Raw genomic sequence first — 25,682 nt, 5'->3', positions numbered from 1 at the left:
CTAGCCTTAAGGCTTCTATCTAAGTGATTCTTTCTACAAGTGATCTGCACTTCAATCTCTGCACTTCAGCGATTGTACAAAGCAAACATACATTGAAATCTGCACTAGACAGCACCTAACAGACTGCAGGTGACCCGTCTCCCTATTAAGCTCTCCTTCCACTCTGTAACATGCTCTCTCTACCACTGCTTCTGACACTCGTCTCCCCTCTCCTCAAACTCTCTTACCTTCGCCCCTCTTCTCCATCCACCTTCTTATACATATCACCCGGCCTGCTGTCCTCTCCCTGCTACTTCTCCTACCAACTCTACATCCATATACTGATAAAACCTCCAGTACTCTGAGACTTGCCCCTTCATATAAATCACATTCCCTCCCTCACCCTCCTCTGGTGACACATCCCCAAACCCTGGGCCTCCATCATCTGTCTTTGCCCAACGCTCCCATCCCCCTACTTGCTCTGGCAGGAGCCGCAACCCACAGAACTTTGTCTCTATTCTAGAGCTGCAACTAACGATTAATTTGTCTGTCGACTAATCTATCGATTATTTTTTCGATTAGTCAACGACTATCCGATAATTTTTTATTATTTTTTTTTTAAATGAATCTAGTGTTTTTTTTTTCATTAGCTAATTAATCCATTGGATAACCTTACAAAAAATAAGAACATAAGGGGGAGGGTGTGTGGGGACAGTGTCAGTGTGTTTTTTCTTTTTTTATATTATTATAAAAAAAAAAAAAAGAATTCTATTTATTGCAATTTTTTATCAGCCCTGTTGGGGGGGGGGGCTATGGTGAGATATTGGGGGGTCTTAACAGACCTCTAACATCTCCCATTTGAGACAGGGAAAGGGACTGGAGACAGATTTGGCAGGGTACGGCAGAGTATGGGCTGGCAGGGTACGGCAGAGTATGGGCATGGCAGGGTACGGCAGAGTATGGGCATGGCAGGGTACGGCAGAGTATGGGCATGGCAGGGTACGGCAGAGTATGGGCATGGCAGGGTACGGCAGAGTATGGGCATGGCAGGGTACGGCAGAGTATGGGCATGGCAGGGTACGGCAGAGTACGGGCTGGCAGGGTATGGCAGAGTATGGGCAGGCAGGGTATTGCTGGGTATTTCAGGGTATGAAGGGATGGCTGCTTCCCTCCGATCCCTCCCCTCCACTGTACAGATTAGTACAGAGAGGGGAGAGAGGAAACAATCACAGTGTAAACAGCCTGGGTGTAGAAAGATGGCCGCCGCTTCGGAGCTAGGCCGAAACCGCGGCCTTTCCTAAGGCCGAGACCGCGGAGCGCGGCATGTGCCGATCCGAGCGGGGTGACCCGTTCGGATCGCGGATCGGTAATGATCCGTTTCACCCCTAGGGACAGCGGCACGGAGGGTGAGAAGAGAGGGGGATGGCGGCACAGAGGGGGAGAGGAGAGGGGGTGGCAGCACGGAGGAAAGCGGGAGATAATGAGAGATATTGACGCATCGACGCCCTGCACGCACGTCGAGGTATTTTTGTAGTCGACGTAATCGATTACATCGACTCATTGTGGCAGCTCTACTCTATTCCTCTTCTTTCCAAAACCAGCCCCCCCCCCCCCTCTCCTGTGCCCTTTGGAACGCACGCTCTGTCTGTAACAAACTCACCGCCCTCCACGACTTCTTTATCACAAATTCCTTTAACCTACTTGCCGTTACTGAAACCTGGATTCATGAATCGGACACTACTTCTCCTGCTTCCCTCTCCCATGGTGGCCTTCTCTGGACTTACTCCCCCCAGACCAAGAGGACGGAAGGGAGGTGGAGTGGGAATCCTTCTAGCCCCCCCGCAGCACCTATCAGGTACTTCACCCACCTCCCTCTCTGACAATCTCTTCTTTTGAGGCACATTGCATTCGTCTATTCTCTCCCATGTCTCTAAGCCCTTGTACACACGGGTCAGACATTCTGACAACAAAATCCGTTAGATTTTGTCCGACGGATTTTATCCGAAACTGGTGTTGCATACACACGGTCGGACAAAGTTGTCGGAAAATCCGATCGTTTGTAACGTGATGACGTTATTTCATTACGACGGGACTACGTTCAGGCTAGTAGCCAATAGCTTTGGTCTAGGAATTTGACCTGAGCATGTGTGGCACTTTGTCCGATCGGAATTCTCTACACACAATCGGACAAAGTCCCATCGGATCATGTTGTCGGAAAGTTTTAGCCCAGCTCTAAAACTTTGTCCGTCGGATATTCCGACGGAAACAGTCCGATGGAGCCCACACACAGTCGGATTATCCGACAACACGGTCCGATCGGACATTTTCCGTCGGAATGTCCGGCCGTGTGTACAAGGGCTAAGATTTGCTGTCATCTACCAGCCCCCTGGACCGGTATCGGCCTTCCTTGATGACCTCTCTGCCTGGCCACCCTACTTTCTCTCTTCTGAAATACCCCACAATTATTCTCGGTGACTTCAACATCCCTGTTAACACTTATGCGGCGCACACACGACCGGACTTTCCGGCAGGCTAGGTCCGACGGTCTTCCCGACTGACTTTGGGGCAGACTTCCGACGGACTTTCCGAATGAACGGAATTGGCCAGACACAATCGCACCAAAGTCCGACGGATTCGTCCGTGAAGACGTACGAGCGGACTAGAATAAGGAAGTTCATAGCCAGTAGCCAATCGCTGCCCTAGTGTCGGTTTTCATCCTTCGGACTAGCATACAGACGAATGGATTTTTCGACCCCGGACTCAAATCCGACGGAAAGATTTGAAACATGTTTTATTTCTAGGTCTGCCGGACTTTTGGGAAAAAAAAATGTCATGGTTATGCAGTGATCTTCCTGTTTGCTTACCTCCCCTCATGTGTTAAGGCTAAGAGACCAGCCACTTCCACCTGGTGGTTTTTATAACCTCTCCTCTAAGCATGGCTCCACCCCAGGCCCTATCAGGGAACCCTATATTAACCTGTGCACTGCAAGCCAACAGTGCTGATCAACCATTGTGTATTCCTTTGTGTGTTTGGCTTCCTGTTACCTGCCGTGTGCTCTTCTGTTGTTCCGTTACCGACTTTGGCGTGTCCTTGACTATCCCTGTTTGCCTGTGATCCTGACCTTTTGGCGTGTCCCTGACTATTCCTGTCTGCTTGTGGCCCCGACCTTGGCTTTGTCCCTCACCATCCCTCGGACCAGCATACACACGAACTGATTTTTTTTTTTTCGACCGGACTCGAGTCCGTCTGGAAAAATTTGAAACATCTTCTAAATCTAAAGTCCGTCTGATTTTTCGACAGCAAAGGTCCGATGAAGCCCACACACACGATCGAATTGTCCGACGGATTCGTTCCGTCTGACCTTTGCTGTTCGAAAAGGTCCGGCCGTGTGTGTGCATGGCATAATGGCCCGTACACACGATCCGAAGATCTTACGACTTTATTCGCTTAACAGTCGCAAGTAGAAAATGAATAGGTAACTAAAGTCTCGAAAATTCTCGTACGGCAAAAAAAAAAAAAAAAAGTGATGTCATACGTTGTAATGTATTTGTATTGTATTTTCGGACGACAACTATATCGAATACATGAAAATCGCACGATCTGGTATCGTACGAGGAAAATTTTCGTACTTCTCTGGTCGAATAATATCGGAATGAACTGTCGTGATCAGCTCTCGAAAGTAGCGTACACACCATCCGATTATCGCGCGTTTTCTTCCTCGGACGACAGTTTTTCGTACGATATTCGGATCGTGTGTGCGGGCCATAACACTACTATTACTTCTAAACTTCTCGCTCTAACCTCATCGATTGGCCTGAAGCAATGGATACACACTCCTACTCACTCCAACCGCAACACCCCTGACCTTGTCTTCTCCTATCTGCGCAACCTCTCCAACGATCCTCTCCAACAATCCTCTCCAACGATTCTCTCCCACTCTCTGATCACCACCTTATTAGTTTTGCTCTCTCTCTCCCCGTCTTCCACCTCCTCTCCCCCCCTCCAATCGCCCTAAAGCCCCGTACACACGAGAGGACTTATGTCCGACAGACTTCCGAAGGAGTTCTGCCGGAGTTCCAACAGAGTTCTGACGGACTTTTCGAATGAGCGGACTTGGCCACACACAATCACCCTAAACTCCGATGGATTGGAACGTGATGATGTACGACTGGACGCGAATAAGGAAGTTCATAGCCAGTAGCCAATAGCTGCCCTCGCGTCGGTTTTAGTCCGTCGGAATAGCATACACACGAGCAAATTTTTCGAAGGGACCGGGTCCGGCGGAGTTCCGTCGGAAAAATTTGAAGCATGTTCCATATTCTAAAGTCCGTCAGACTTTGGTGAATCAAAAGTCCGTTGCAGCCCACACACGATCGAATAGTCTGACGGAATCAGTCCGTCGGACTTTGGATGTTGAAAAGTCCGCTCGTGTGTACGGGGCATAACAGTTAGCCCTTGTACACACGGGTCGGACATTCCGACAACAAAAGCCGTCAGATTTTTGTTCGAAACTGGTGTTGCATACACGCGGTCAGACAAAGTTGTCGGAAAATCCGATCGTTCGTAACGTGATGACGTTATTTCGTTACGACGGGACTACGTTCAGGCTAGTAGCCAATAGCTTTGGTGTAGGAATTTGACCTGAGCAATGCGTGGCACTTTGTCTGGTCGGAATTCTCTACACATGATCGGACAAAGTCCCATCGGATCGTGTTGTCGGAAAGTTTTATAGCCCGGCTCTAAAGCTTTGTCTGTTGGATACTCCGACGGAAACAGTCCGATGGAGCCCACACACAGTATTCTGACAACACGGTCCTATCGGACGTTTTTCGTCCGAATTTCCGACCGCGTGTACAAGGGCTCACACGTAGAAACCTTTACCACCTCAAGCCTTCTCTTCTCTACTCTGCTACTGATCACCTCTATGCCCTTGTACACACGATCCGAGATTCCGGCGGAATGTGTCCTATCGGACCGTTTTGTCGGATATTCCGACTGTGTGTGGTCTGCATCGGACTGTTTCCGTCGGAATATCCGTAGGACCAAATTTTCCAACTTGCCGGAAATATTTTCCGACAAAATGCTCCGATCATATGTAGAGAATTTCCGATCGGACAAAGTGCCACGCATGCTCAGATCAAATTCCTAGACCAAAGCTATTGGCTACTAGCCTGAGCGTAGTCCCGTCGTAACGAAATAACGTCATCACGTTCTGAACGATCGGATTTTCCGACAACATTGTCCGACCGTGTGTATGCAATACCAGTTTCGGACAAAATCCAACGGATTTGGTTGTCGGAATCTCCGACCCGTGTGTACAAGGGCTATGACAAAATCTCACCCCCGTCCTGCCCCAACCTAACCGCTTCCATCTACAACAGCTCACTGTCTTCCTCCCCAGACAAGCTCGCCCCCCTCACTACACACGCACAATCGGGCCCCCGACCGCTACAACCCTGGCACACAGGCAACACCAGAAGTCTCAGAAAAACGTAGCCGCGCTCTTGAGCGTCTGTGGGCATAAGACTGAGTTCCAGGAAGACTTCACACAATACAAATCTGCCCTCCTAAAATACTATTCCTGCCTCCACACTGCCAAGCAGACCGACTTTATCACACTTATTAACACCTTCCCATCCAGTCCACGTCAACTCCTCTCTACCCTCAACACTCTACTCCGTCCTCCAACTCACTCACTGCCCAGGAGATCGCCAATCACTTCAAAACTAAGATTGATACAATTCACGAGGAGACCTCCAACGTGCAGAAACCTCCCCCACGCAACACCCCATGTCCACAGATACGATCGTTACTTCCCTCGTTCAACCCTGATACCATTAATGAGGTTGCTAAACTTTTATCTAACGCTCATCTAACCACCCGCCCCCCTGGATCCCGCTCCCTCGCAAATGCTACGCTCACCCTCTGACTCGACTCTACACTCCCTAGCTCACATTTTCAACCTCTTCCCTCCCTTGTGGCATCTTCCCAAACTCTCTAAGCCCTTGTACACACGGGTCGGACATTCCGACAACCTAATCCGTCCGGATTTTGTCCGAAACACTGTGTTGCATACACACGGTCGGACAAAGTTGTCGGAAAAACCGATCGTTCAGAACGTGATGACGTTATTTCGTTACGACGCGACTACGTTCAGGCTAGTAGCCAATAGCTTTGGTGTAGGAATGTGATCTGAGCATGCGTGGCACTTTGTCCGATCGGAATTCTCTACACATGATCGGAGTATGTCCGATCGGAGCATTTTGTCGGAAAATTTTACCAACAAGTTGGAAAACTTGGTCCGTCGGATACTCCGATGGAGACAGTCCGATGGAGACCACACACAGTCGGAATATCCAACAAAACGCTCCGATCGGACACATTCCGTCGGAATCTCCGACCGTGTGTACAAGGGCTAAAACATGCCCTAGTCACCCCCATAAAAAGCCCTCACTGGACCCCACCATTCTTAACAAACCTATGTCCCATCTCCTTACTCGCCTTCTCCTCCACACTTCTTGAAAGACTGGTCTACAACCGACTAAGCGATCACCTGACCACGAATAATCTTCTTGATCCCCTTCAGTCCGGATTTCGCCCCCTCAACACTCCACTGAAACTGCCCTCCTAAAACTCTCAAATGACCTACTAATGGCTAAAGCCAGCCAGCTAAAAACAGATGGATGGCCAGGTACTTCCCCCATGGCCAGCCACATGTGCAAATTAATGCCCAACATATGCCAATCAGTGCCCACAAATGGGCAATGACTGGCACCTCTATGGCACAAATAAAATCTGATGCCCAGCAATGCCACCCATCAGTTCCCACCCCTGCACATCTAACAGTGCCCATCCGTGACACCTATCAGTGCCACCCATAAGTACCCATCAGTGTTGTGTATGAGTGCCCATCAGTTCCACCTATGAGTGCCCATCAGTTCCACCTATGAGTGCCCATCAGTTCCACCTATGAATCACCATCCGTGCCGCATACCAGTGCCACCTATCAGTGTCCATCAGTGCCACCTCATCGTTGACCATCAGAGCCGTCTTATCGTTGCCCGTCAGTGCAGCCATATCAGTGCCCATCACTGAAGAAGAAAACGTATTTACAAAAATTTTAACAGAAACAAAGAAACTTTTATTTATTTTTTTCCAAATTTTGGGTCTTTTTTTTATTTGTTGGCGCAAAAAATACAAATCGCAGAGGTGATCAAATACCACCAAAAGAAAGCTTTATTTGTGGGAACAATATGATAAAAAATTTGTTTGGGTACAGCGTAGCACCACCGCGCAATTGTCGTTCAATTTACGACAGCGATGAAAGCTGAAAATTGGCCTGGGCAGGAAGGTGTATAAGTGCCCCCCCCCCCCCCCCCGGTATTGAAGTGGTTAAAGTCTATGGGACACGAACATGAAAAACCAAAAGTGCTCATATTAAAGGCTTATATACAAGTTATTGCCATAAAAAGTGTTTGGGGACCCGGGTCCTGCCCCAGGGGAGTGTTTGGGGACCCGGGTCCTGCCCCAGGGGAGTGTTTGGGGACCCGGGTCCTGCCCCAGGGGAGTGTTTGGGGACCCGGGTCCTGCCCCAGGGGAGTGTTTGGGGACCCGGGTTCTGCCCCAGGGGAGTGTTTGGGGACCCGGGTCCTGCCCCAGGGGAGTGTTTGGGGACCTGTGTCCTGCCCCAGGGGACATGGATCAATGCAAAAAAAGTTTTAAAAACTACAGTTTTTTCGGGAGCAGTGATTTTAATGATGCTTAAAGTGAAACATTAAAAATGAAATATTCCTTTAAATATCGTACCTGAGGGGGGTCCCCTTAGTCTGCCTGTAAAGTAGCACATATTCCCCGTGTTTAGAACAATACCACAGCAAAATGACATTTCTAAAGGAAAGAATGTAATTTAAAACTGCTCGCGGCTGTGATGTATTGTCGGCTCCCGGCAATATACATAATAAATAAAGGGGAAAAAAAATGATGTGGGTTCCCCTCCAGTCCATTACCGGGCCCTTCAGGTCTGGTATGGATTTTAAGGGGAGCCCTGCGCCAAAATGTAAAAAAAAAAAAATTATGTGTTGGGGGGGGGGGGGCCCAAAATCCACACCAGGCCCTTATCAGGGCATGCAACCTGAAAGGTCAGGATAAGGGGGGGATGCGCAAGTGCCCCCTCCCCTCCTGAACCGTACCAGGCCACATGCCCTCAAAATGGGGAGGGTGCTTTCGGGTCCCCTCCAAAGCACCTTGTCCCCATGTTGATGGGGAAAAGGGCCTCATCCCCGCAACCCTTGCCCGGTGGTTGTGGGGGTCTGCAGGCGGGGGGGCTTATCAGAATCTGGAAGTCCCCTTTAACAAGGGGACCCCTAAATCCCCTGGGGGGGCGGGATCCGGGGATTCACATGGGGGGGCGGGATCTGGGGTCCCCTTGTTAAAGAGGGCTTCCAGATTCTGATAAGCCCCATGCTCACAGACTCCCACAAACAGCAAGCAAGGGTTATGGGGATGAGACCCTTGTCCCCATCTACATGGGGACAAGGTGCTTTGGGGGGGAACCCCTTAACCACTTCAGTACACTGTGTTATATACACTACGCAGTCTACACTTAATATCTAGTCTACACTAAATGCAGAGTAAACGTCCACTAACTAACCTGCCTAACCGAGCTCAATCTATCTCCAAAAAAGTTTTGCCTTTAGTTATACTTTATACAGAAAGTGATAATGGGGGAGGAGTCAATAACCCAATGATGGGGGTCTTCAGGATCAGTCCAGTCTTCATCTTGGTTGTTCTCCCCCCATCCTCACTCTCTGACCTCTGGTGGGGCTCAGCCCCGCTGTTATTCATGACTAAATCATGAACTAAATAAGGAAGTGCAGGACTTCTTGTGTTGGGAAGATGGCAATGAGTGATAGAGGGGGAGGGGACACTCGTCCTATAATCCCCTCATCACTGTCACTCCTATAGAAGACAGTTCTCATTGTTTCCTCCCTCTCTGACTAAGGTCCATGAATAAAGAAATGATCTGGTAGGAGATCAGAGGACCCATTTACTAGTTACCTTGAGGGGGGAATTGTAAGATCCTCAGAGACAAAGCTGCCTGATGTGGGCGGAGTCCTAGTTTAGGGGAACCAATCAGCTCATGTCTAGTAATAATAAGCCAAATGGTCCGGGGCTGAAGTGGTTAAACAATTCTACTTATAATTTGTCCTAAGTCACAACCTTTATATTTTTACCTTATAACAGAATTATCATTAGGTCAGTAGATACTAAAATTGTAATCGTATCTGTGGCCTGGAATATAATATGTATAATTTGAATGACTTATAACCACATGTATTCTAAACACAATACAATACAAAATATCTTCTTTGTTTTGTGAAATGGGACATTATTATTCAGGCAAATCTGTTTCAACACCAGGTTTGTATAATCTAAAAATGGTTGATCCATTGAAATCATATGTTTTCCAAGTTTTCAATGGATCCGCCATTTTTTTTTTGTCACTCCTATAGAAGACAGTTCTCGTTGTTTCCTCGCTCTCTGACTAAGGTCCATGAATAAAGAAATGATCTGGTAGAAGATCAGAGGACCCATTTACTAGTTACCTTGAGGGGGGAATTGTAAGATCCTCAGAGACAAAGCTGCCTGATGTGGGCGGAGTCCTGGTTTAGGGGAACCAATCAGCTGATGTCTAGTAATAATCTTTGTATTTCTATTTTAGTAGATGGACGGGAGATGAGGAAAACCTCAGAGGATTGTCTCACTTTGTCTCCAGACTGTAAAGTAGAAGATGAGGACATCACACAGTATAGTCCAGGAGAAAACCCGACTACCTCAAATGTCCATCCGGCACCACACAGTGTAGATGGACCATCGTATTCCTCTTATCCCGAGGAACCTCAGACTGTGCGGGACGGTGCCGGACCATCGTATTCCTCTTATCCCGAGGAACCTCAGACTGTGCGGGACGGTGCCGGACCATCGTATTCCTCTTATCCTGAGGAACCTCAGACTGTGCGGGACGGTGCCGGACCATCGTATTCCTCTTATCCTGAGGAACCTCAGACTGTGCGGGACGGTGCCGGACCATCGTATTCCTCTTATCCCGAGGAACCTCAGACTGTGCGGGACGGTGCCGGATCATCGTATTCTTCTTATCCCGAGGAACCTCAGACTGTGTGGGACGGTGCCAGACCATCGTATTCCTCTTATCCTGAGGAACCTCAGACTGTGCGGGACGGTGCCGGACCATCGTATTCCTCTTATCCCGAGGAACCTCAGACTGTGCGGGACGGTGCCGGACCATCGTATTCCTCTTATCCCGAGGAACCTCAGACTGTGCGGGACGGTGCCGGACCATCGTATTCCTCTTATCCTGAGGAACCTCAGACTGTGCGGGACGGGGCCGGACCATCGTATTCCTCTTATCCTGAGGAACCTCAGACTGTGCGGGACGGTGCCGGACCATCGTATTCCTCTTATCCCGAGGAACCTCAGACTGTGCGGGACGGTGCCGGACCATCGTATTCCTCTTATCCCGAGGAACCTCAGACTGTGCGGGGCGGTGCCGGACCATCGTATTCCTCTTATCACGAGGAACCTCAGACTGTGCGGGACGGTGCCGGACCATCGTATTCCTCTTATCCTGAGGAACCTCAGACTGTGCGGGACGGTGCCGGACCATCGTATTCCTCTTATCCTGAGGAACCTCAGACTGTGCGGGACGGTGCCGGATCATCGTATTCTTCTTATCCCGAGGAACCTCAGACTGTGCGGGACGGTGCCGGACCATCGTATTCCTCTTATCCCGAGGAACCTCAGACTGTGCGGGACGGTGCCGGACCATCGTATTCCTCTTATCCTGAGGAACCTCAGACTGTGAGGGACGGTGCCGGACCATCGTATTCCTCTTATCCTGAGGAACCTCAGACTGTGAGGGACAGTGCCATCCTTCAAATAGATAATAGATTTCCCTGTCCTGTTTGCGGAAAGTCTTTCCGTTTTAAATACGATCTCATTGTGCATAAAAGATCTCACACAGGAAAGAAGCCGTATTCCTGTTCTGAGTGCGGAAAATGTTTTATAAAAAAATCAAAACTCGTCACACATCAAAGGTCTCACATGGGGGAAAAAACATATTTCTGTTTTGAGTGCGGGAAATGTTTTCGTAGGAAATGGAATCTCAACCAACATCAAAGGTCTCACACAGGTGAGAAGCCGTATTCCTGTCCTGAGTGCGGGAAATGTTTTATAGATAAGTCCGGTCTTAAAGCACATCAGAGATATCACAAGGGGGAGAAGCCGTATTCCTGTTCTGAGTGTAGAAAATGTTTTATAGATAAATCAAAACTTGCCACACATCAGAGATCTCACACGGGGGAGAAGCCGTATTCCTGTTGTGAGTGCAGGAAATGTTTTGCAGATAAGTCCGGTCTTAAAGCACATCAGAGATATCACACGGGGGAGAAGCCATATTCCTGTCCTGAGTGCGGGAAATGTTTTTCACTGGAGCCCAATCTTTACAAACATCAGAGATCTCACACGGGGGAGAAACCATATTCCTGTCCTGAGTGCGGGAAATGTTTTTCACGGAAGTCCATCCTTAATGTACATCAGAGATCTCACACGGGGGAAAAGCCATATTCCTGTCCTGAGTGCGGGAGATGTTTTTCACAGAAGTCCAGTCTTAACGCACATCTGAGGTCTCACACGGGGGAGAAGCCGTATTCCTGTCCTGAGTGCGGGAAATGTTTTTCACGGAAGTGCATTCTTAATGTACATCAGGAATCTCACACGAGGGAGAAGCCATATTCCTGTGTTAAGTGTGGAAAATGTTTTAAAGATAAATCAAAACTTGTCACACATCAGAGATCTCACCCGGGGAAGAAGCTGTATTCCTGTCCTGAGTGCGGGAAATGTTTTTCACAGAAGTCCTGGCTTAACGCACATCAGAGATCTCACACGGGGGAGAAGCCGTATTCCTGTCCTGAGTGCGGGAAATGTTTTTCACTGGAGTCCCATCTTTACACACATCAGAGAGCTCACACGGGGGAGAAGCCGTATTCCTGTCCTGAGTGCGGGAAATGTTTTTCACTGGAGTCCCATCTTTACACACATCAGAGAGCTCACACGGGGGAGAAGCCGTATTCCTGTCCTGAGTGCGGGAAATGTTTTATAGATAAATCAAAACTTGTCACACATCAGAGATCTCACACGAGGGAGAAGCCGTATTCCTGTCCTGAGTCTGGGAATTGTCCGTCACAGAAGTCCTCTGTTTACAGTCATCTGAAATTGGACACGGAGGAGAATGAACTTTCCTGGTCTGAGTGAGGGAAATGTTCCTCACTGAAGTCCTGTCTTCCTGTACATCAGGGGGTCCCATCAGGGGGTCCCACACAACCCTCGAGGTGTGTTTGTTGGATTTCGACCTTTACTATTTCCTGATTTGATGGCTGCAGTCTTGTTGAAAGTAAAATGATAATAAAAATTGTATTGAATGAGGAAAAGATTGTGTGTGTCGGTGCAATGAGGACAAACTTTGTATCCAAATATTACTCATAAGAGACGCTATAAAAGCCTTCACAGGTCATCAGTGTAGAGGGAACCCCCAATAACGGGCCCAGAAAACAGAAATACCCTCCAAGCAACCCAACGGGACTACAGAGTTATATATTATAGATTTATGTATTATAGATTTATATATTATGGATTTATATACTGTGTATAGAAGAAAGTGCGCAACCCTAAGGATGAATTTCCAATAAGGTAAAAAAATAGAAATAGTAAACAAATTCTCTACATGTGTAAAGTCCACATTAATAATCAAATTTGGTCCATTATTGTTCTTAGCGTAGAATCATGAGATTCCATGCTGTCCTATGGTGTGTTTTCAGCCTCTTACCAGAAAGGATGGATCCCAAGTTATAGGGATCAGACACGCTTGGTTCTTAATGAAACCAACTGCGATATTCCACTCTTTTGGCTTCAACGAGAGACCCCCTCCTCCTGCAATGAGGAAAAGATTGTGTGTGTCGGTGCAATGAGAACAAACTTTGTATCCAAATATTACTCTTAGGAGACGCTATAAAAGCCTTCACAGGTCATCAGTGTAGAGGGAACCCCCAATAACGGGCCCAGAAAACAGAAATACCCTCCAAGCAACCCAACGGGACTACAGAGTTATATATTATAGATTTATATATTATAGATTTATGTTAAAGATTTATATAGATTGATATATTATATATTTATATACTGTGTATAGAAGAAAGTGCGCAACCCTAAGGATGAATTTCCAATAAGGTAAAAAATAGAAAAAGTAAACAAATTCTCTGCATGTGTAAAGTCCACATTAATAATCAAAGTTGGTCCATTATTGTTCTTAGTGTGTTTTCAGCCTCTTACCAGAAAGGATTGGATCCATCCATAGGGAAAATTCAGCCTCTTACCAGAAAGGATGGATCCCAAGTTACAGGGATCAGACAGGCTTGGTTCTTAATGAAACCAACTGCGATATTCCACTCTTTTGGCTTCAATGAGAGACCCCTCCTCCTGCAATGAGGAAAAGATTGTGTGTGTCGGTGCAATGAGGACAAACTTTGTATCCAAATATTGTTCATAGAAGACGCTATAAAAGCCTTCACAGGTCATCAGTGTAGAGGGAACCCCCAATAACGGGACCAGAAAGGATGGATCCCAAGTTACAGGGATCAGACAGGCTTGGTTCTTAATGAAACCAACTGCGATATTCCACTCTTTTGGCTTCAATGAGAGACCCCTCCTCCTGCAATGAGGAAAAGATTGTGTGTGTCGGTGCAATGAGGACAAACTTTGTATCCAAATATTGTTCATAGGAGACGCTATAAAAGCCTTCACAGGTCATCAGTGTAGAGGGAACCCCCAATAACGGGACCAGAAAACAGAAATACCCTCCAAGCAACCCAACAGGACTACAGAGTTATATATTATAGATTTATATATTACATTATAGATTTATATACTGTATATTCAAATAAGTGCGCATGCCGAAGGATGAATTTCCAATAAGGTAAAAAATTAAACAAATTCTCTACACACGTAAAGTCCATGTTAATAAATCAAAATTGGTCCATTATTGTTCTTAGTGTAGAATCATGAGATTCCGTGCTGTCCTACGATATGATCTCTTACAGCAAAGGAAACATTCAGCCTCTTACCACAAAGGATGGATCCCAGATTATAGGGATCAGACACGCTTGGTTCTTAATGAAAGCAACTGCGAAATTCCACTCTTTTGGCTTCAACGAGAGACCCCTCCTACATCTGGTGTGATGGTAACTTCACCAGAGTATGGGAATCATTTTCAAGTAATTCCAGCTCCACCGATAATTCTGCCGAGTGCTCTCCAGCATACTGTTTACTGTACAAAATAAGGTGGGTTGGCATGGACCATAGGGTGAGTACATGGATTAAAAACTGGCTACAAGGGGGAGTTCAGAGGGTGGTGATAAATGGGCGGTACTCGGAATGGTCGGGGTGGGTAGTGGGGTCCCCCAGGGTTCTGTGCTGGGACCAATCCTATTTAATGTGTTCATAGATGACCTGGAGGATGGGGATGGGGGAAACAGCTCAATCTCTGTATTTGTGGACAATACTAAGCTAAGCAGGGCAATAACTTCTCCGCAGAATGTGGAAACCTTGCAAGAAGATATGAACAAATGAATGGGGGGAGGGGCAACTACATGGAAAATGAGGTTCAATGTAGAGAAATGTAAAATAATGCATTAAGGTGGCAAAAATCTGAAAGCAATCTATAGACTGAGGGGAGAACCTCTGGGGGGGGTCTAGGATGGAGAAGGACCTGGGGGTCCTAGTAGATGATGGGCTCAGCAATGCCAAGCTGCTGCTAACAAAGCAAACAGAATATTGGCATTAAAAAGTGATCAACTCCAGAGATAAAAGGATAATTCTCCCTCTACAAGACTCTGGTCCGGCCGCACCTGGAGTATACTGTCCAGTTCTGGGCACCAGTCCTCAGGAAGGATGTACTGGAAATGGAGCGACTACAAAGAAGGGCGACAAAGCTAATAAAGGGTCTGGAGGATATTAGTTATGAGGAAAGGTTGTGAGCTCTGAACTTATTCTCTCTGGAGAAGAGACGCCTGAGAGGGGATATGATTTCATTATATAAATACCGGACTGGTGACCCCACAATATATAAATACCGGACTGGTGACCCCACAATATATATATACACCGGACTGGTGACCCCACAATATATAAATACCGGACTGGTGACCCCACAATATATAAATACCGGACTGGTGACAATATATAAATACCATACTGGTGACCCCACAATATATAAATACCAGACTGGTGACCCCACAATATATAAATACCGGACTGGTGACCCCACAATATATAAATACTGGACTGGTGACCCCACAATATAGAAATACCGGACTGGAGACCCCACAATATATAAATACTGGACTGGTGACCCCACAATATATAAATACCGGACTGGTGACCCCACAATATATAAATACTGGACTGGTGACCCCACAATATATAAATACCGTACTGGTGACCCCACAATATATAAATACCGGACTGGTGACCCCAAAATATATAAATACCGGACTGGTGACCCCACAATATACAAATACCGGACTGGTGACCCCACAATGTATAAATACCAGACTGTTGACCCCACAATATATAAATACCGGACTGGTGACCCCACAATATATAAATACCGGACTGGTGACCCCACAATATATAAATACCGGACTGGTGACCCGACAATAGGGAGTAAACTTTTTCACGGAAGGGAGTTTAACAAGTCTCGTGGCCACTTATTAAAATGAGAAGAAAAGGGGTTTAACCTTAAACTACGTAGAGGGTTCTTTACTGTAAAGCCTCATACAAACGATAGGACTGTGTACAAACTTTCCCTTGGATTTTTGCACAAAGGGCGTTGGCCGTGAACTTGTATTGCATACACACGGCAGGACTTTTCCAGCCGACTTTCACCAAATTACGTTGGTTTTTCTGCTCTTTACCACCACCTTTGGTCAACTTCTGTATTGTTGTCTGATATTTTGCATTGGTTCTGAGCATGGCGTGTTTGTCCTTTGGTTTTCTGTACACACGATCAGACTTTTGGTTGCTGGAAAGTTTGTCCGTTCGCACAGCCAACAAAAGTCTGATGAAAAACCGAAAAAAGTTTGTCCGATAGAGCAAAGTACACACGGTCGGATGTTGCCTCAAAACTGCTAATTTGCATGTTTGTTGTCAAAAAGTCTGATCGTGCGTATGGGCCTTTAGAGTGGTAAGGATGTGGAATTCCCTACCACAGGCGGTGGTCTCAGCGGGGGGGGGGGGGGGCATTAATAGTTTCAAGAAACTATTAGATAATCACCTGAACGACCGCAACATACAGGATATACAATGTAATACTGAGATATAATTACACAACATACATGATATACAATGTAATGATGACATATAATCACACAACATACATGATATACAATGTAATACTGACATATAATCACACAACGTACAGGGATATACAATGTAATACTGACATATAATCACACCACATACATGATATACAATGTAATACTGACATATAATCACACAACATACATGATATACAATGTAATACTGACATATAATCACACAACATACATGATATACAATGTAATACTGACATATAATCACACAACATACATGATATACAATGTAATACTGACATATAATCACACACACGGGTTGGACTTGTGTCTTTTTTCAACCTCACCTCCTATGTAACTATATATAACGATATTAAGCAGGGAAAAACTTCAAAGGGCAGCTTGAAAACAAATGTTTTTTGAAGGGGTTGTAAAGGTTTGATTTTTATTTTATAAATAGGTTCCTTTAAGCTAGTCCATTGTTGGTTCACTTACCTTTTCCTTCGATTTCCCTTCTAAATGTTTTTTTTTTCTTTGTCTGAATTTCTCACTTCCTGTTCCTCCTCAGTAAGCTGTTCTGGCTGACTAAACACCGCTCGGATGATGGTGTGATGTTTATTGAGGAGAAACAGGAAGTGAGAAATTCAGACAAATAAAAAAACATTTAGAAGGGAAATCAAAGGAAAAGGGGAAGCGAACCAACAATGCACTAGCTTAACCACTTCCCACCCGGCCAATGCATATATACGGCCGGGTGGGAGCCGTCTACTCCTGACAGGCCGTTCAGGAACGTCCTTCAGGAGTAGCGGGATCGAGCGCGCGCGCGCTCGCGCAGCGGCGCGATCCCGATGTGCTCGTGTCACCCGGACACGGCACATCTCAGATCGGCAGGAGGGCTCTGTGATTGGCCCTCCTGATCACATGACGGCTGTGTCCAATCACGGCCGTCATGTGATGTAAACAAACAGCCGGTTGCTAGGCAATCGGCTCTCCTTTCCTCACACGGAAGTCACCGCTGAGGAGAGGAGAGCAGAACGCTGCAGCCGGCTGATGATCAGTGAGTATGGGCTGCTTTTTACAGCTTTTTACTCACTGATCATCAGTCTAGTGTAAACACACAACACACCACACAGTACAAACACAGTCCCCAGACATGTCCCCAAAACACACATGTCCCCAAAACATACATGTCCCCAAATAATAAAAACACATGTCCCTAATAATAAAAACATGTCCCCCACATATGTCCCACTAAAATCACATGTCCCAATGATTATCTGCACACATATGTACGTGATCACCTGCACACATATGTACATGATCATTTGCGTACATATGTCCGTGATCACACAAACCAATTATTATACACTTAACGGAATTTTTTTTACCAAAAACATGTAGCAGAATACATTTTGGCTTAAATTTATGACAAAATTTGATTTTATTGGATTTCTTTTCAAATAGAAAAAAGAAAATATTGTTTTTTTTCCAAATTTCCGCTATTTTTGCGCTTATATCGCAAAAAAAAAAAAAACGGAGTCGTGAATAAATAACACCAAAATAAAGCTCTATTTGTGCGAACAAAATGATAACAATTTCATTTGGGTACAGTGTAGCACGACCGCGCAATTGTCACTGAAAGCGCTAGAGCGCTGAAAGCTGAAAATTGGGCTGGGAAGGAAGGGGGTGAAAGTGCCCTGTATTGTAGTGGTTAAAGGAACCTATTTAGAAAAAAAAACACGAACCTTTACAACCCCTATAACACAGCCTCGCAACACATCCTGCAGGCTGGTGCGTGGTGTCCTTACAGACTGCAGCTCCACCCGACACGGAGGCCTCCTTTCCCAGTCGTTGCCTCCAACGGGGGAAACACGTTGTGTAGAGTTCCAATCTGTGACGTCACCACGCACCACTGGAATTGTTTGAAGATTGTTCCAATAGTTACCATCACAACAAGAGGAGGGTCTCTCGTTGAAACTGAAAAAGGGAAGTATCTGATCCCTATAACCTGGGATCCATCCTTTCTGGTAAGAGGCTAAATTTTCCCTTTGTTGTAAGAGAACACAATGTAGGACAGCACAGCATCTCATGACTCTACACTAAGAACAATAATGGACCAATTTTGATTATTAATGTGAACTTTACATGTGTAGAGAATTTGTTACATTTTTCTATTTTTTACCTTATTGAAAATTCATCCTTAGGATTGGGCACTTTCTTGTGTGTATATATATATATATTTATATATATATATGTATGTGTGTGTACAACTCAGTATTTAGATTTAAAATAGCCACACCTACACCTTTATGCTTCACAGTTTGTGTTAGGGTAAGTGCAAGATATTAATTATATATATATATATATATAGATTTATCTGTTATAAATGTATATAGATTTCTAGCCCCATTTAGTTGCTTGGAGGGTATTTCTGTTTCTGTAAATATTGGGATGATGGCACTCCACCATGCTTGCCTATGGAATAATGGGCCTAGAGTGTTCTAGTCAGGAGGATATCATATACAGCCCTGTGAATAGAGTGCAGTGTTTAGGAGTATATAATATACAGCCCTGTGTACAGAGTGCAGAGGTCAGGAGTAGTGATGGCCGAACGGTTCGCCCGGCGGTCGTTTCGCGGCGAATTTCCGACATTCGCGGTCCGCACGTTCGAACGCCTTTTTCCGTCGTTCGCCGCGGCGGACTTACGTGTTTAATGTATACAAGAACTTTAACCTTTGGTGACACGTTTATCATGTGATACAGGACAGCCAATTGAGACATGACAGCACATGGACACTTGTACATTCCCCCTAACCTATAAATACACCCGATCCGGTGGCCATTTTACATTCTTTCTTCTGTTAAGATAGGGACAGGTTCCTGTGTGGAGTAGGGAGAGATAAACCACTAGCTATTTGGTACACAAAAGTTCTTTTCAGGACTGGTATAGGTGTTAGGTGTTGATAGGTTTGCTGTGCTGCTGATTCTTGCAGCAGCCTGAGTGTCTTTTGTTAGTTTAGAGAAAGGGAAAGGACGGTGTATGCTACAGGGACAGCCAGATTAGTCTTTCATCATCATCATCATCATCATTAGCTGTTACTATCAAGGTCCACAAAAGAGCTGTTCCAGTAACCACTAATCGTTCTCTTTTTTTGCCAATTTGTATAGGGACAGGAAGGAAGCAGTGTTGTCAGGCAGTGAGGGTAATTTTAAAGACTTGCTGTTATTATTAGTTCCACAAAGGTTCTTTTCAGGACTGGTATCAGTGGTACAGTAATAGGCTTGTACATGTATAATATTCTTTCTTCCAAATATAGAAAGGATATTATACTTGACTGCTGCCCTTCTGCTGCAGTCTGCTAAACATTCACAACTCACTTGTTCCACAAAAGTTCTTATAAGGACTGGTAACTTGGTATAGGGTGCTACGGTACATAGGCTTGAGTGCGGTACAGTCTGCTGTTCTGTAAGGACCGCTATCGGTCCACAATAGATAGGGTTGACGTGCACCACTGCTGACCGCTGCCCTATACTGCAGCAGTCCTTCAGCGGTATAGGGACTGACGTACAGTCTGCTAATCACTAACACACAACCTGCTTGTTCCACAAAAGTTCTTATAAGGACTGGTAACTTGGTATAGGGTGCTACGGTACATAGGCTTGAGTGCGGTACAGTCTGCTGTTCTGTAAGGACCGCTATCGGTCCACAATAGATAGGGTTGACGTGCACCACTGCTGACCGCTCACCTATACTGCAGCAGTCCTTCAGCGGTATAGGGACTGACGTACAGTCTGCTAAACACTAATACACAACCTGCTTGGTCCACAAAAGTTCTTATAAGGACTGGTAACTTGGTATAGGGTGCTACGGTACATAGGCTTGAGTGCGGTACAGTCTGCTGTTCTGTAAGGACCGCTATCGGTCCACAATAGATAGGGTTGACGTGCACCACTGCTGACCGCTCACCTATACTGCAGCAGTCCTTCAGCGGTATAGGGACTGACGTACAGTCTGCTAAACACTAATACACAACCTGCTTGGTCCACAAAAGTTCTTATAAGGACTGGTAACTTGGTATAGGGTGCTACGGTACATAGGCTTGAGTGCGGTACAGTCTGCTGTTCTGTAAGGACCGCTATCGGTCCACAATAGATAGGGTTGACGTGCACCACTGCTGACCGCTCACCTATACTGCAGCAGTCCTTCAGCGGTATAGGGACTGACGTACAGTCTGCTAAACACTAATACACAACCTGCTTGGTCCACAAAAGTTCTTATAAGGACTGGTAACTTGGTATAGGGTGCTACGGTACATAGGCTTGAGTGCGGTACAGTCTGCTGTTCTGTAAGGACCGCTATCGGTCCACAATAGATAGGGTTGACGTGCACCACTGCTGACCGCTCACCTATACTGCAGCAGTCCTTCAGCGGTATAGGGACTGACGTACAGTCTGCTAAACACTAATACACAACCTGCTTGGTCCACAAAAGTTCTTATAAGGACTGGTAACTTGGTATAGGGTGCTACGGTACATAGGCTTGAGTGCGGTACAGTCTGCTGTTCTGTAAGGACCGCTATCGGTCCACAATAGATAGGGTTGACGTGCACCACTGCTGACCGCTGCCCTATACTGCAGCAGTCCTTCAGCGGTATAGGGACTGACGTACAGTCTGCTAATCACTAACACACAACCTGCTTGTTCCACAAAAGTTCTTATAAGGACTGGTAACTTGGTATAGGGTGCTACGGTACATAGGCTTGAGTGCGGTACAGTCTGCTGTTCTGTAAGGACCGCTATCGGTCCACAATAGATAGGGTTGACGTGCACCACTGCTGACCGCTGCCCTATACTGCAGCAGTCCTTCAGCGGTATAGGGACTGACGTACAGTCTGCTAATCACTAACACATAACCTGCTTGTTCCACAAAAGTTCTTATAAGGACTGGTAACTTGGTATAGGGTGCTACGGTACATAGGCTTGAGTGCGGTACAGTCTGCTGTTCTGTAAGGACCGCTATCGGTCCACAATAGATAGGGTTGACGTGCACCACTGCTGACCGCTGCCCTATACTGCAGCAGTCCTTCAGCGGTATAGGGACTGACGTACAGTCTGCTAATCACTAACACACAACCTGCTTGTTCCACAAAAGTTCTTATAAGGACTGGTAACTTGGTATAGGGTGCTACGGTACATAGGCTTGAGTGCGGTACAGTCTGCTGTTCTGTAAGGACCGCTATCGGTCCACAATAGATAGGGTTGACGTGCACCACTGCTGACCGCTGCCCTATACTGCAGCAGTCCTTCAGCGGTATAGGGACTGACGTACAGTCTGCTAAACACTAATACACAACCTGCTTGGTCCACAAAAGTTCTTATAAGGACTGGTAACTTGGTATAGGGTGCTACGGTACATAGGCTTGAGTGCGGTACAGTCTGCTGTTCTGTAAGGACCGCTATCGGTCCACAATAGATAGGGTTGACGTGCACCACTGCTGACCGCTCACCTATACTGCAGCAGTCCTTCAGCGGTATAGGGACTGACGTACAGTCTGCTAATCACTAACACACAACCTGCTTGTTCCACAAAAGTTCTTATAAGGACTGGTAACTTGGTATAGGGTGCTACGGTACATAGGCTTGAGTGCGGTACAGTCTGCTGTTCTGTAAGGACCGCTATCGGTCCACAATAGATAGGGTTGACGTGCACCACTGCTGACCGCTGCCCTATACTGCAGCAGTCCTTCAGCGGTATAGGGACTGACGTACAGTCTGCTAAACACTAATACACAACCTGCTTGGTCCACAAAAGTTCTTATAAGGACTGGTAACTTGGTATAGGGTGCTACGGTACATAGGCTTGAGTGCGGTACAGTCTGCTGTTCTGTAAGGACCGCTATAGGTCCACAATAGATAGGGTTGACGTGCACCACTGCTGACCGCTCACCTATACTGCAGCAGTCCTTCAGCGGTATAGGGACTAAGAGTTTTGTCACAGGGTCATTTAAAAAATGACATGCAGAGGAAGAGGCAGGCCCTTCCGCAGGGGTGGTAGGGGTAGGGCAGGAGCAACAGGCTTGAGCCAAAGTGGGAAGTTGCAGAAGGTGCGTTCAATTACTTTAAAGGATGCACCAGACTTGGTTGAGTGGCTCGCTCAGCCTTACTCTTCTGCACCCTCCTCATCCTCTCGATCTGCACCCTCTTCTTCACTCTCTGCTATGTGCACCCCCAAAGACACTACCACCAACAACACGACCACCACCACCACCACCACATACCTTCCGCTTGAGTCACTGGAATTATTTTCCGATCCATATCAAGAGGACATTTCTGATGCGCAGCCACTCTTGGTATTGGATCAGGAAGAGGAGGTAGCAACAAGCGCTACTCAGCAGTCTGACGCCAGTACCCAGATCAGCCCAAGGAGGAGGTTGGTCCCCGGTGTTGCTGCCTACTCCGAGATCTCTACTTATAGCGGTGGGGAAGGTGACGTTGATGATGACGTGTCTAGTGATGTCACGTGGGTGCCCACAAGAGAGGAAGAGGAGGGGAGTTCAGAGGGAGATATGGACCAGCAGATAGGGAGGAGAAGCAGCAATGACTTACATTGCACAGCAGGGACAAAGCAGACTGCAAATGTATCAGGAGCGAGTCATCGACCATGTACGGTCACATCTGGCGCTCCCAGGACACCGGCACATGGCTCCGCAGTGTGGGCTTTTTTTAACGTGTCCGCTGCTGACAATAGCGTTGCCATCTGCAATCTTTGCAGTCAACGCGTTAGTCGCGGTAAGCCCAATACTCACCTAGGGACGACCGCCTTAAGAAGGCACATGAGCAGCCATCACCGAGCCCAGTGGGAGCAACGGAACACACAAAGCCACACTGCAGGCTCTCACCGTCCAGCCTCGTCTTCTACTTCTCCTTCTCCTCTCTCCTCACAATTGTCCTCCACTCCACCTTCCATCACGCCAAGCTCACATTTTTCTGCAAAAAGGCAGGCTTCCGTGGGCCTAATGTTTGAGCGTAAAAAAATGATGATGCCGGATAACCCTCTTGCCCAACGGTTGGCGGCTGGCTTGTCAGAACTCATAGCCCGCCAACTACTGCCATATAAACTGGTGGACTCGGAGGCCTTTCGCAAATTTGTGGCCATTGGAACACCACAATGGAAGGTCCCAGGAAGGAAGTATTTCTCAGAGAAGGGCATCCCAGAGCTATATGGCCATGTTCAGCGGCAAGTGAATGTATCTCTGGCACACAGTGTCGGTGCCAAGATACATCTGACCACAGACACGTGGTCTAGCAAACACGGGCAGGGAAGGTATATCAGTTTTACTGCCCACTGGGTGAACCTTCTGACGGCCGTCAAGCATGTAACCCGTGGCACCCGTGTAGATTTGGTTTTACCGCCACGGATTGCATGCAGGCCTGACTCTTCTTCTCCTCCTCCTACTCCATCCTCCTCCCTCTCCTCCTCAGCTGCCTCCTCCTTTTCCGCTGCTAGCGTCTCTTCCACTGCACCGCCCAAGCTCCCCAGAACCTATTCCACATGCCAGGTGAGACGTTGCCATGCCGTGCTGCGTCTGTTGTGCCTGGAAGCAAAGAGCCACACTGGCCCGGCACTCCTTTCAGCTTTGCGTTCACAGGCAGATGAGTGGCTAACACCGCTCAATTTGACAGTTGGTAAAGTGGTGTGTGACAACGGTGCCAATCTGCTTAGCGCATTGAAACAGGGCAAAATCACGCACGTGCCGTGCATGGCACACGTCTTAAACTTGGTCGTGCAGCGATTCCTTGTCAAATACCCTGGGGTCCAGGACATCTTGCGGCAGGCAAGGAAAATCTCGGCCCATTTCAGAAGATCTTACACGGCCATGGCTCGCCTTGCTGACATTCAGCGGCGACACCATCTGCCGGTCAGACGTCTTATTTGCGATTGCCCGACGCGATGGAACTCAACCTTCTATATGCTTGATAGGCTGCTCCAGCAGAAACGTGCAGTTAACGTCTACCTGTATGAACTCTGCGAAAGAAACGGTTCTGGGGAGCTGGGTTTTTTTTCACCGCGCCAGTGGCTGCTCATGCGCGACACATGCAGACTTCTGCGGCCATTTGAGGAGATCACCAAACTGGTCAGTCGCAGCCATGGCGCCATCAGTGACATGGTACCTTATGCCTTCTTTCTGGAGCGTGCATTGCGTCGTGTCATTGATCAGGCTGTGGAGGAGCAGGAGCGGGAAGATGAGGAAGTCGCAATGCTGGATGAATTCCCAGGGGGGGCTACTCTATCTGAGACAAGTCAACAACAGGAGTCTGATGAGGAGTCAGAGGAGGATGGTGCCGGGGCGGATGAGCAGGAGCAAGAAGAGCATGCTTTAAACCTTTCTGGGATCCCTGTTGTGCGAGGATGGGGAGAGGAGAATGAAGAGGACGACATTATCCTGGATGATGAGCAGGAGCCAGGCCACCACACCGCTTCCACTTTAGTGCAAATGGGGGCCTTCATGCTCCAGTGTTTTAATAGGGACCCCCGTATAAAAAGCATGAGGGTCAAGGACCAGTACTGGGTGGCAACGTACTTAGACCCCCGGTACAAACACAAAATGGCGGAAATGTTACCGCCGTCGCAGAGGGCTGTCAGAATGCAGCACTTCCAGGCCTTGCTTCGAGAAATGCTGCATTCTGCTTTTGCGTGCGCTGGCAGAGGAGCAATTCCCACTCCCAGAGAAGGATTTGCGGGTACCAATCCAACAGCGCCTGCAAGAAGAGGCCGGTTTGAAGATGTGTTGGTGACTTCGGATATGAGGTCATTCTTTCAGCCGACCCATCGACAGGTGTCATCCGGATCCAGCATCAGGGAACGCCTAGACCGTCAGGTGTCCGACTACATTGGGTTAACGGCCGATGTGGACGCTCTAAGGAGTGATGAACCCCTAGACTACTGGGTGGGCAGGCTTGACCTCTGGCCAGAGCTTGCCCAATTTGCAATCGAACTGTTGGCTTGCCCCTCATCCAGTGTCCTGTCCGAAAGGACGTTCAGCGCAGCAGGGGGGATTGTGACCGATAAGCGTACTCGCCTAGCTCACCACAGTGTTAACTACCTCACATTTCTAAAAATGAATGAGGCATGGATCTCGGAGGAATTCAACACATGTGACCAGTAGACCATGTATATGTCTATAAACTATTTTTTTAATCAAGCACACAGACCTTCTTAATTCATTTGGCTCACTTCCTTGACCCAAAAAAGCACACCG

At 47.1% G+C, this 25,682-nt stretch overlaps 2 protein-coding genes across 2 annotated transcripts in view; both read left to right on the top strand.

The window, feature by feature from the left end:
• Positions 1-12,486, top strand: part of LOC143955429 (uncharacterized) — a 62,980-nt gene extending 50,494 nt beyond the window's left edge. Inside the window, exon 4 of the mRNA XM_077465477.1 lies at positions 9,608-12,486. Within this exon, the coding sequence (XP_077321603.1) occupies positions 9,608-12,310 (2,703 nt within the window). The 3' untranslated portion in view covers positions 12,311-12,486. The remainder of the gene's footprint in view (positions 1-9,607) is intronic.
• The window catches only part of LOC143955897 (uncharacterized), a 96,182-nt gene that overhangs the window by 39,125 nt on the left and 31,375 nt on the right, over positions 1-25,682 (top strand). The gene's annotated exons all lie outside the window — the stretch shown is intronic.

Source organism: Lithobates pipiens, unplaced genomic scaffold (genome assembly GCF_037356315.1).
Source record: "Lithobates pipiens isolate NorthernLeopardFrog02 unplaced genomic scaffold, aLitPip1_a1.2 Scaffold_35, whole genome shotgun sequence".
In the NCBI taxonomy this organism is placed as follows: Eukaryota; Metazoa; Chordata; class Amphibia; order Anura; family Ranidae; genus Lithobates; species Lithobates pipiens.
This window is presented reverse-complemented; position numbering and strand designations above follow the sequence as displayed.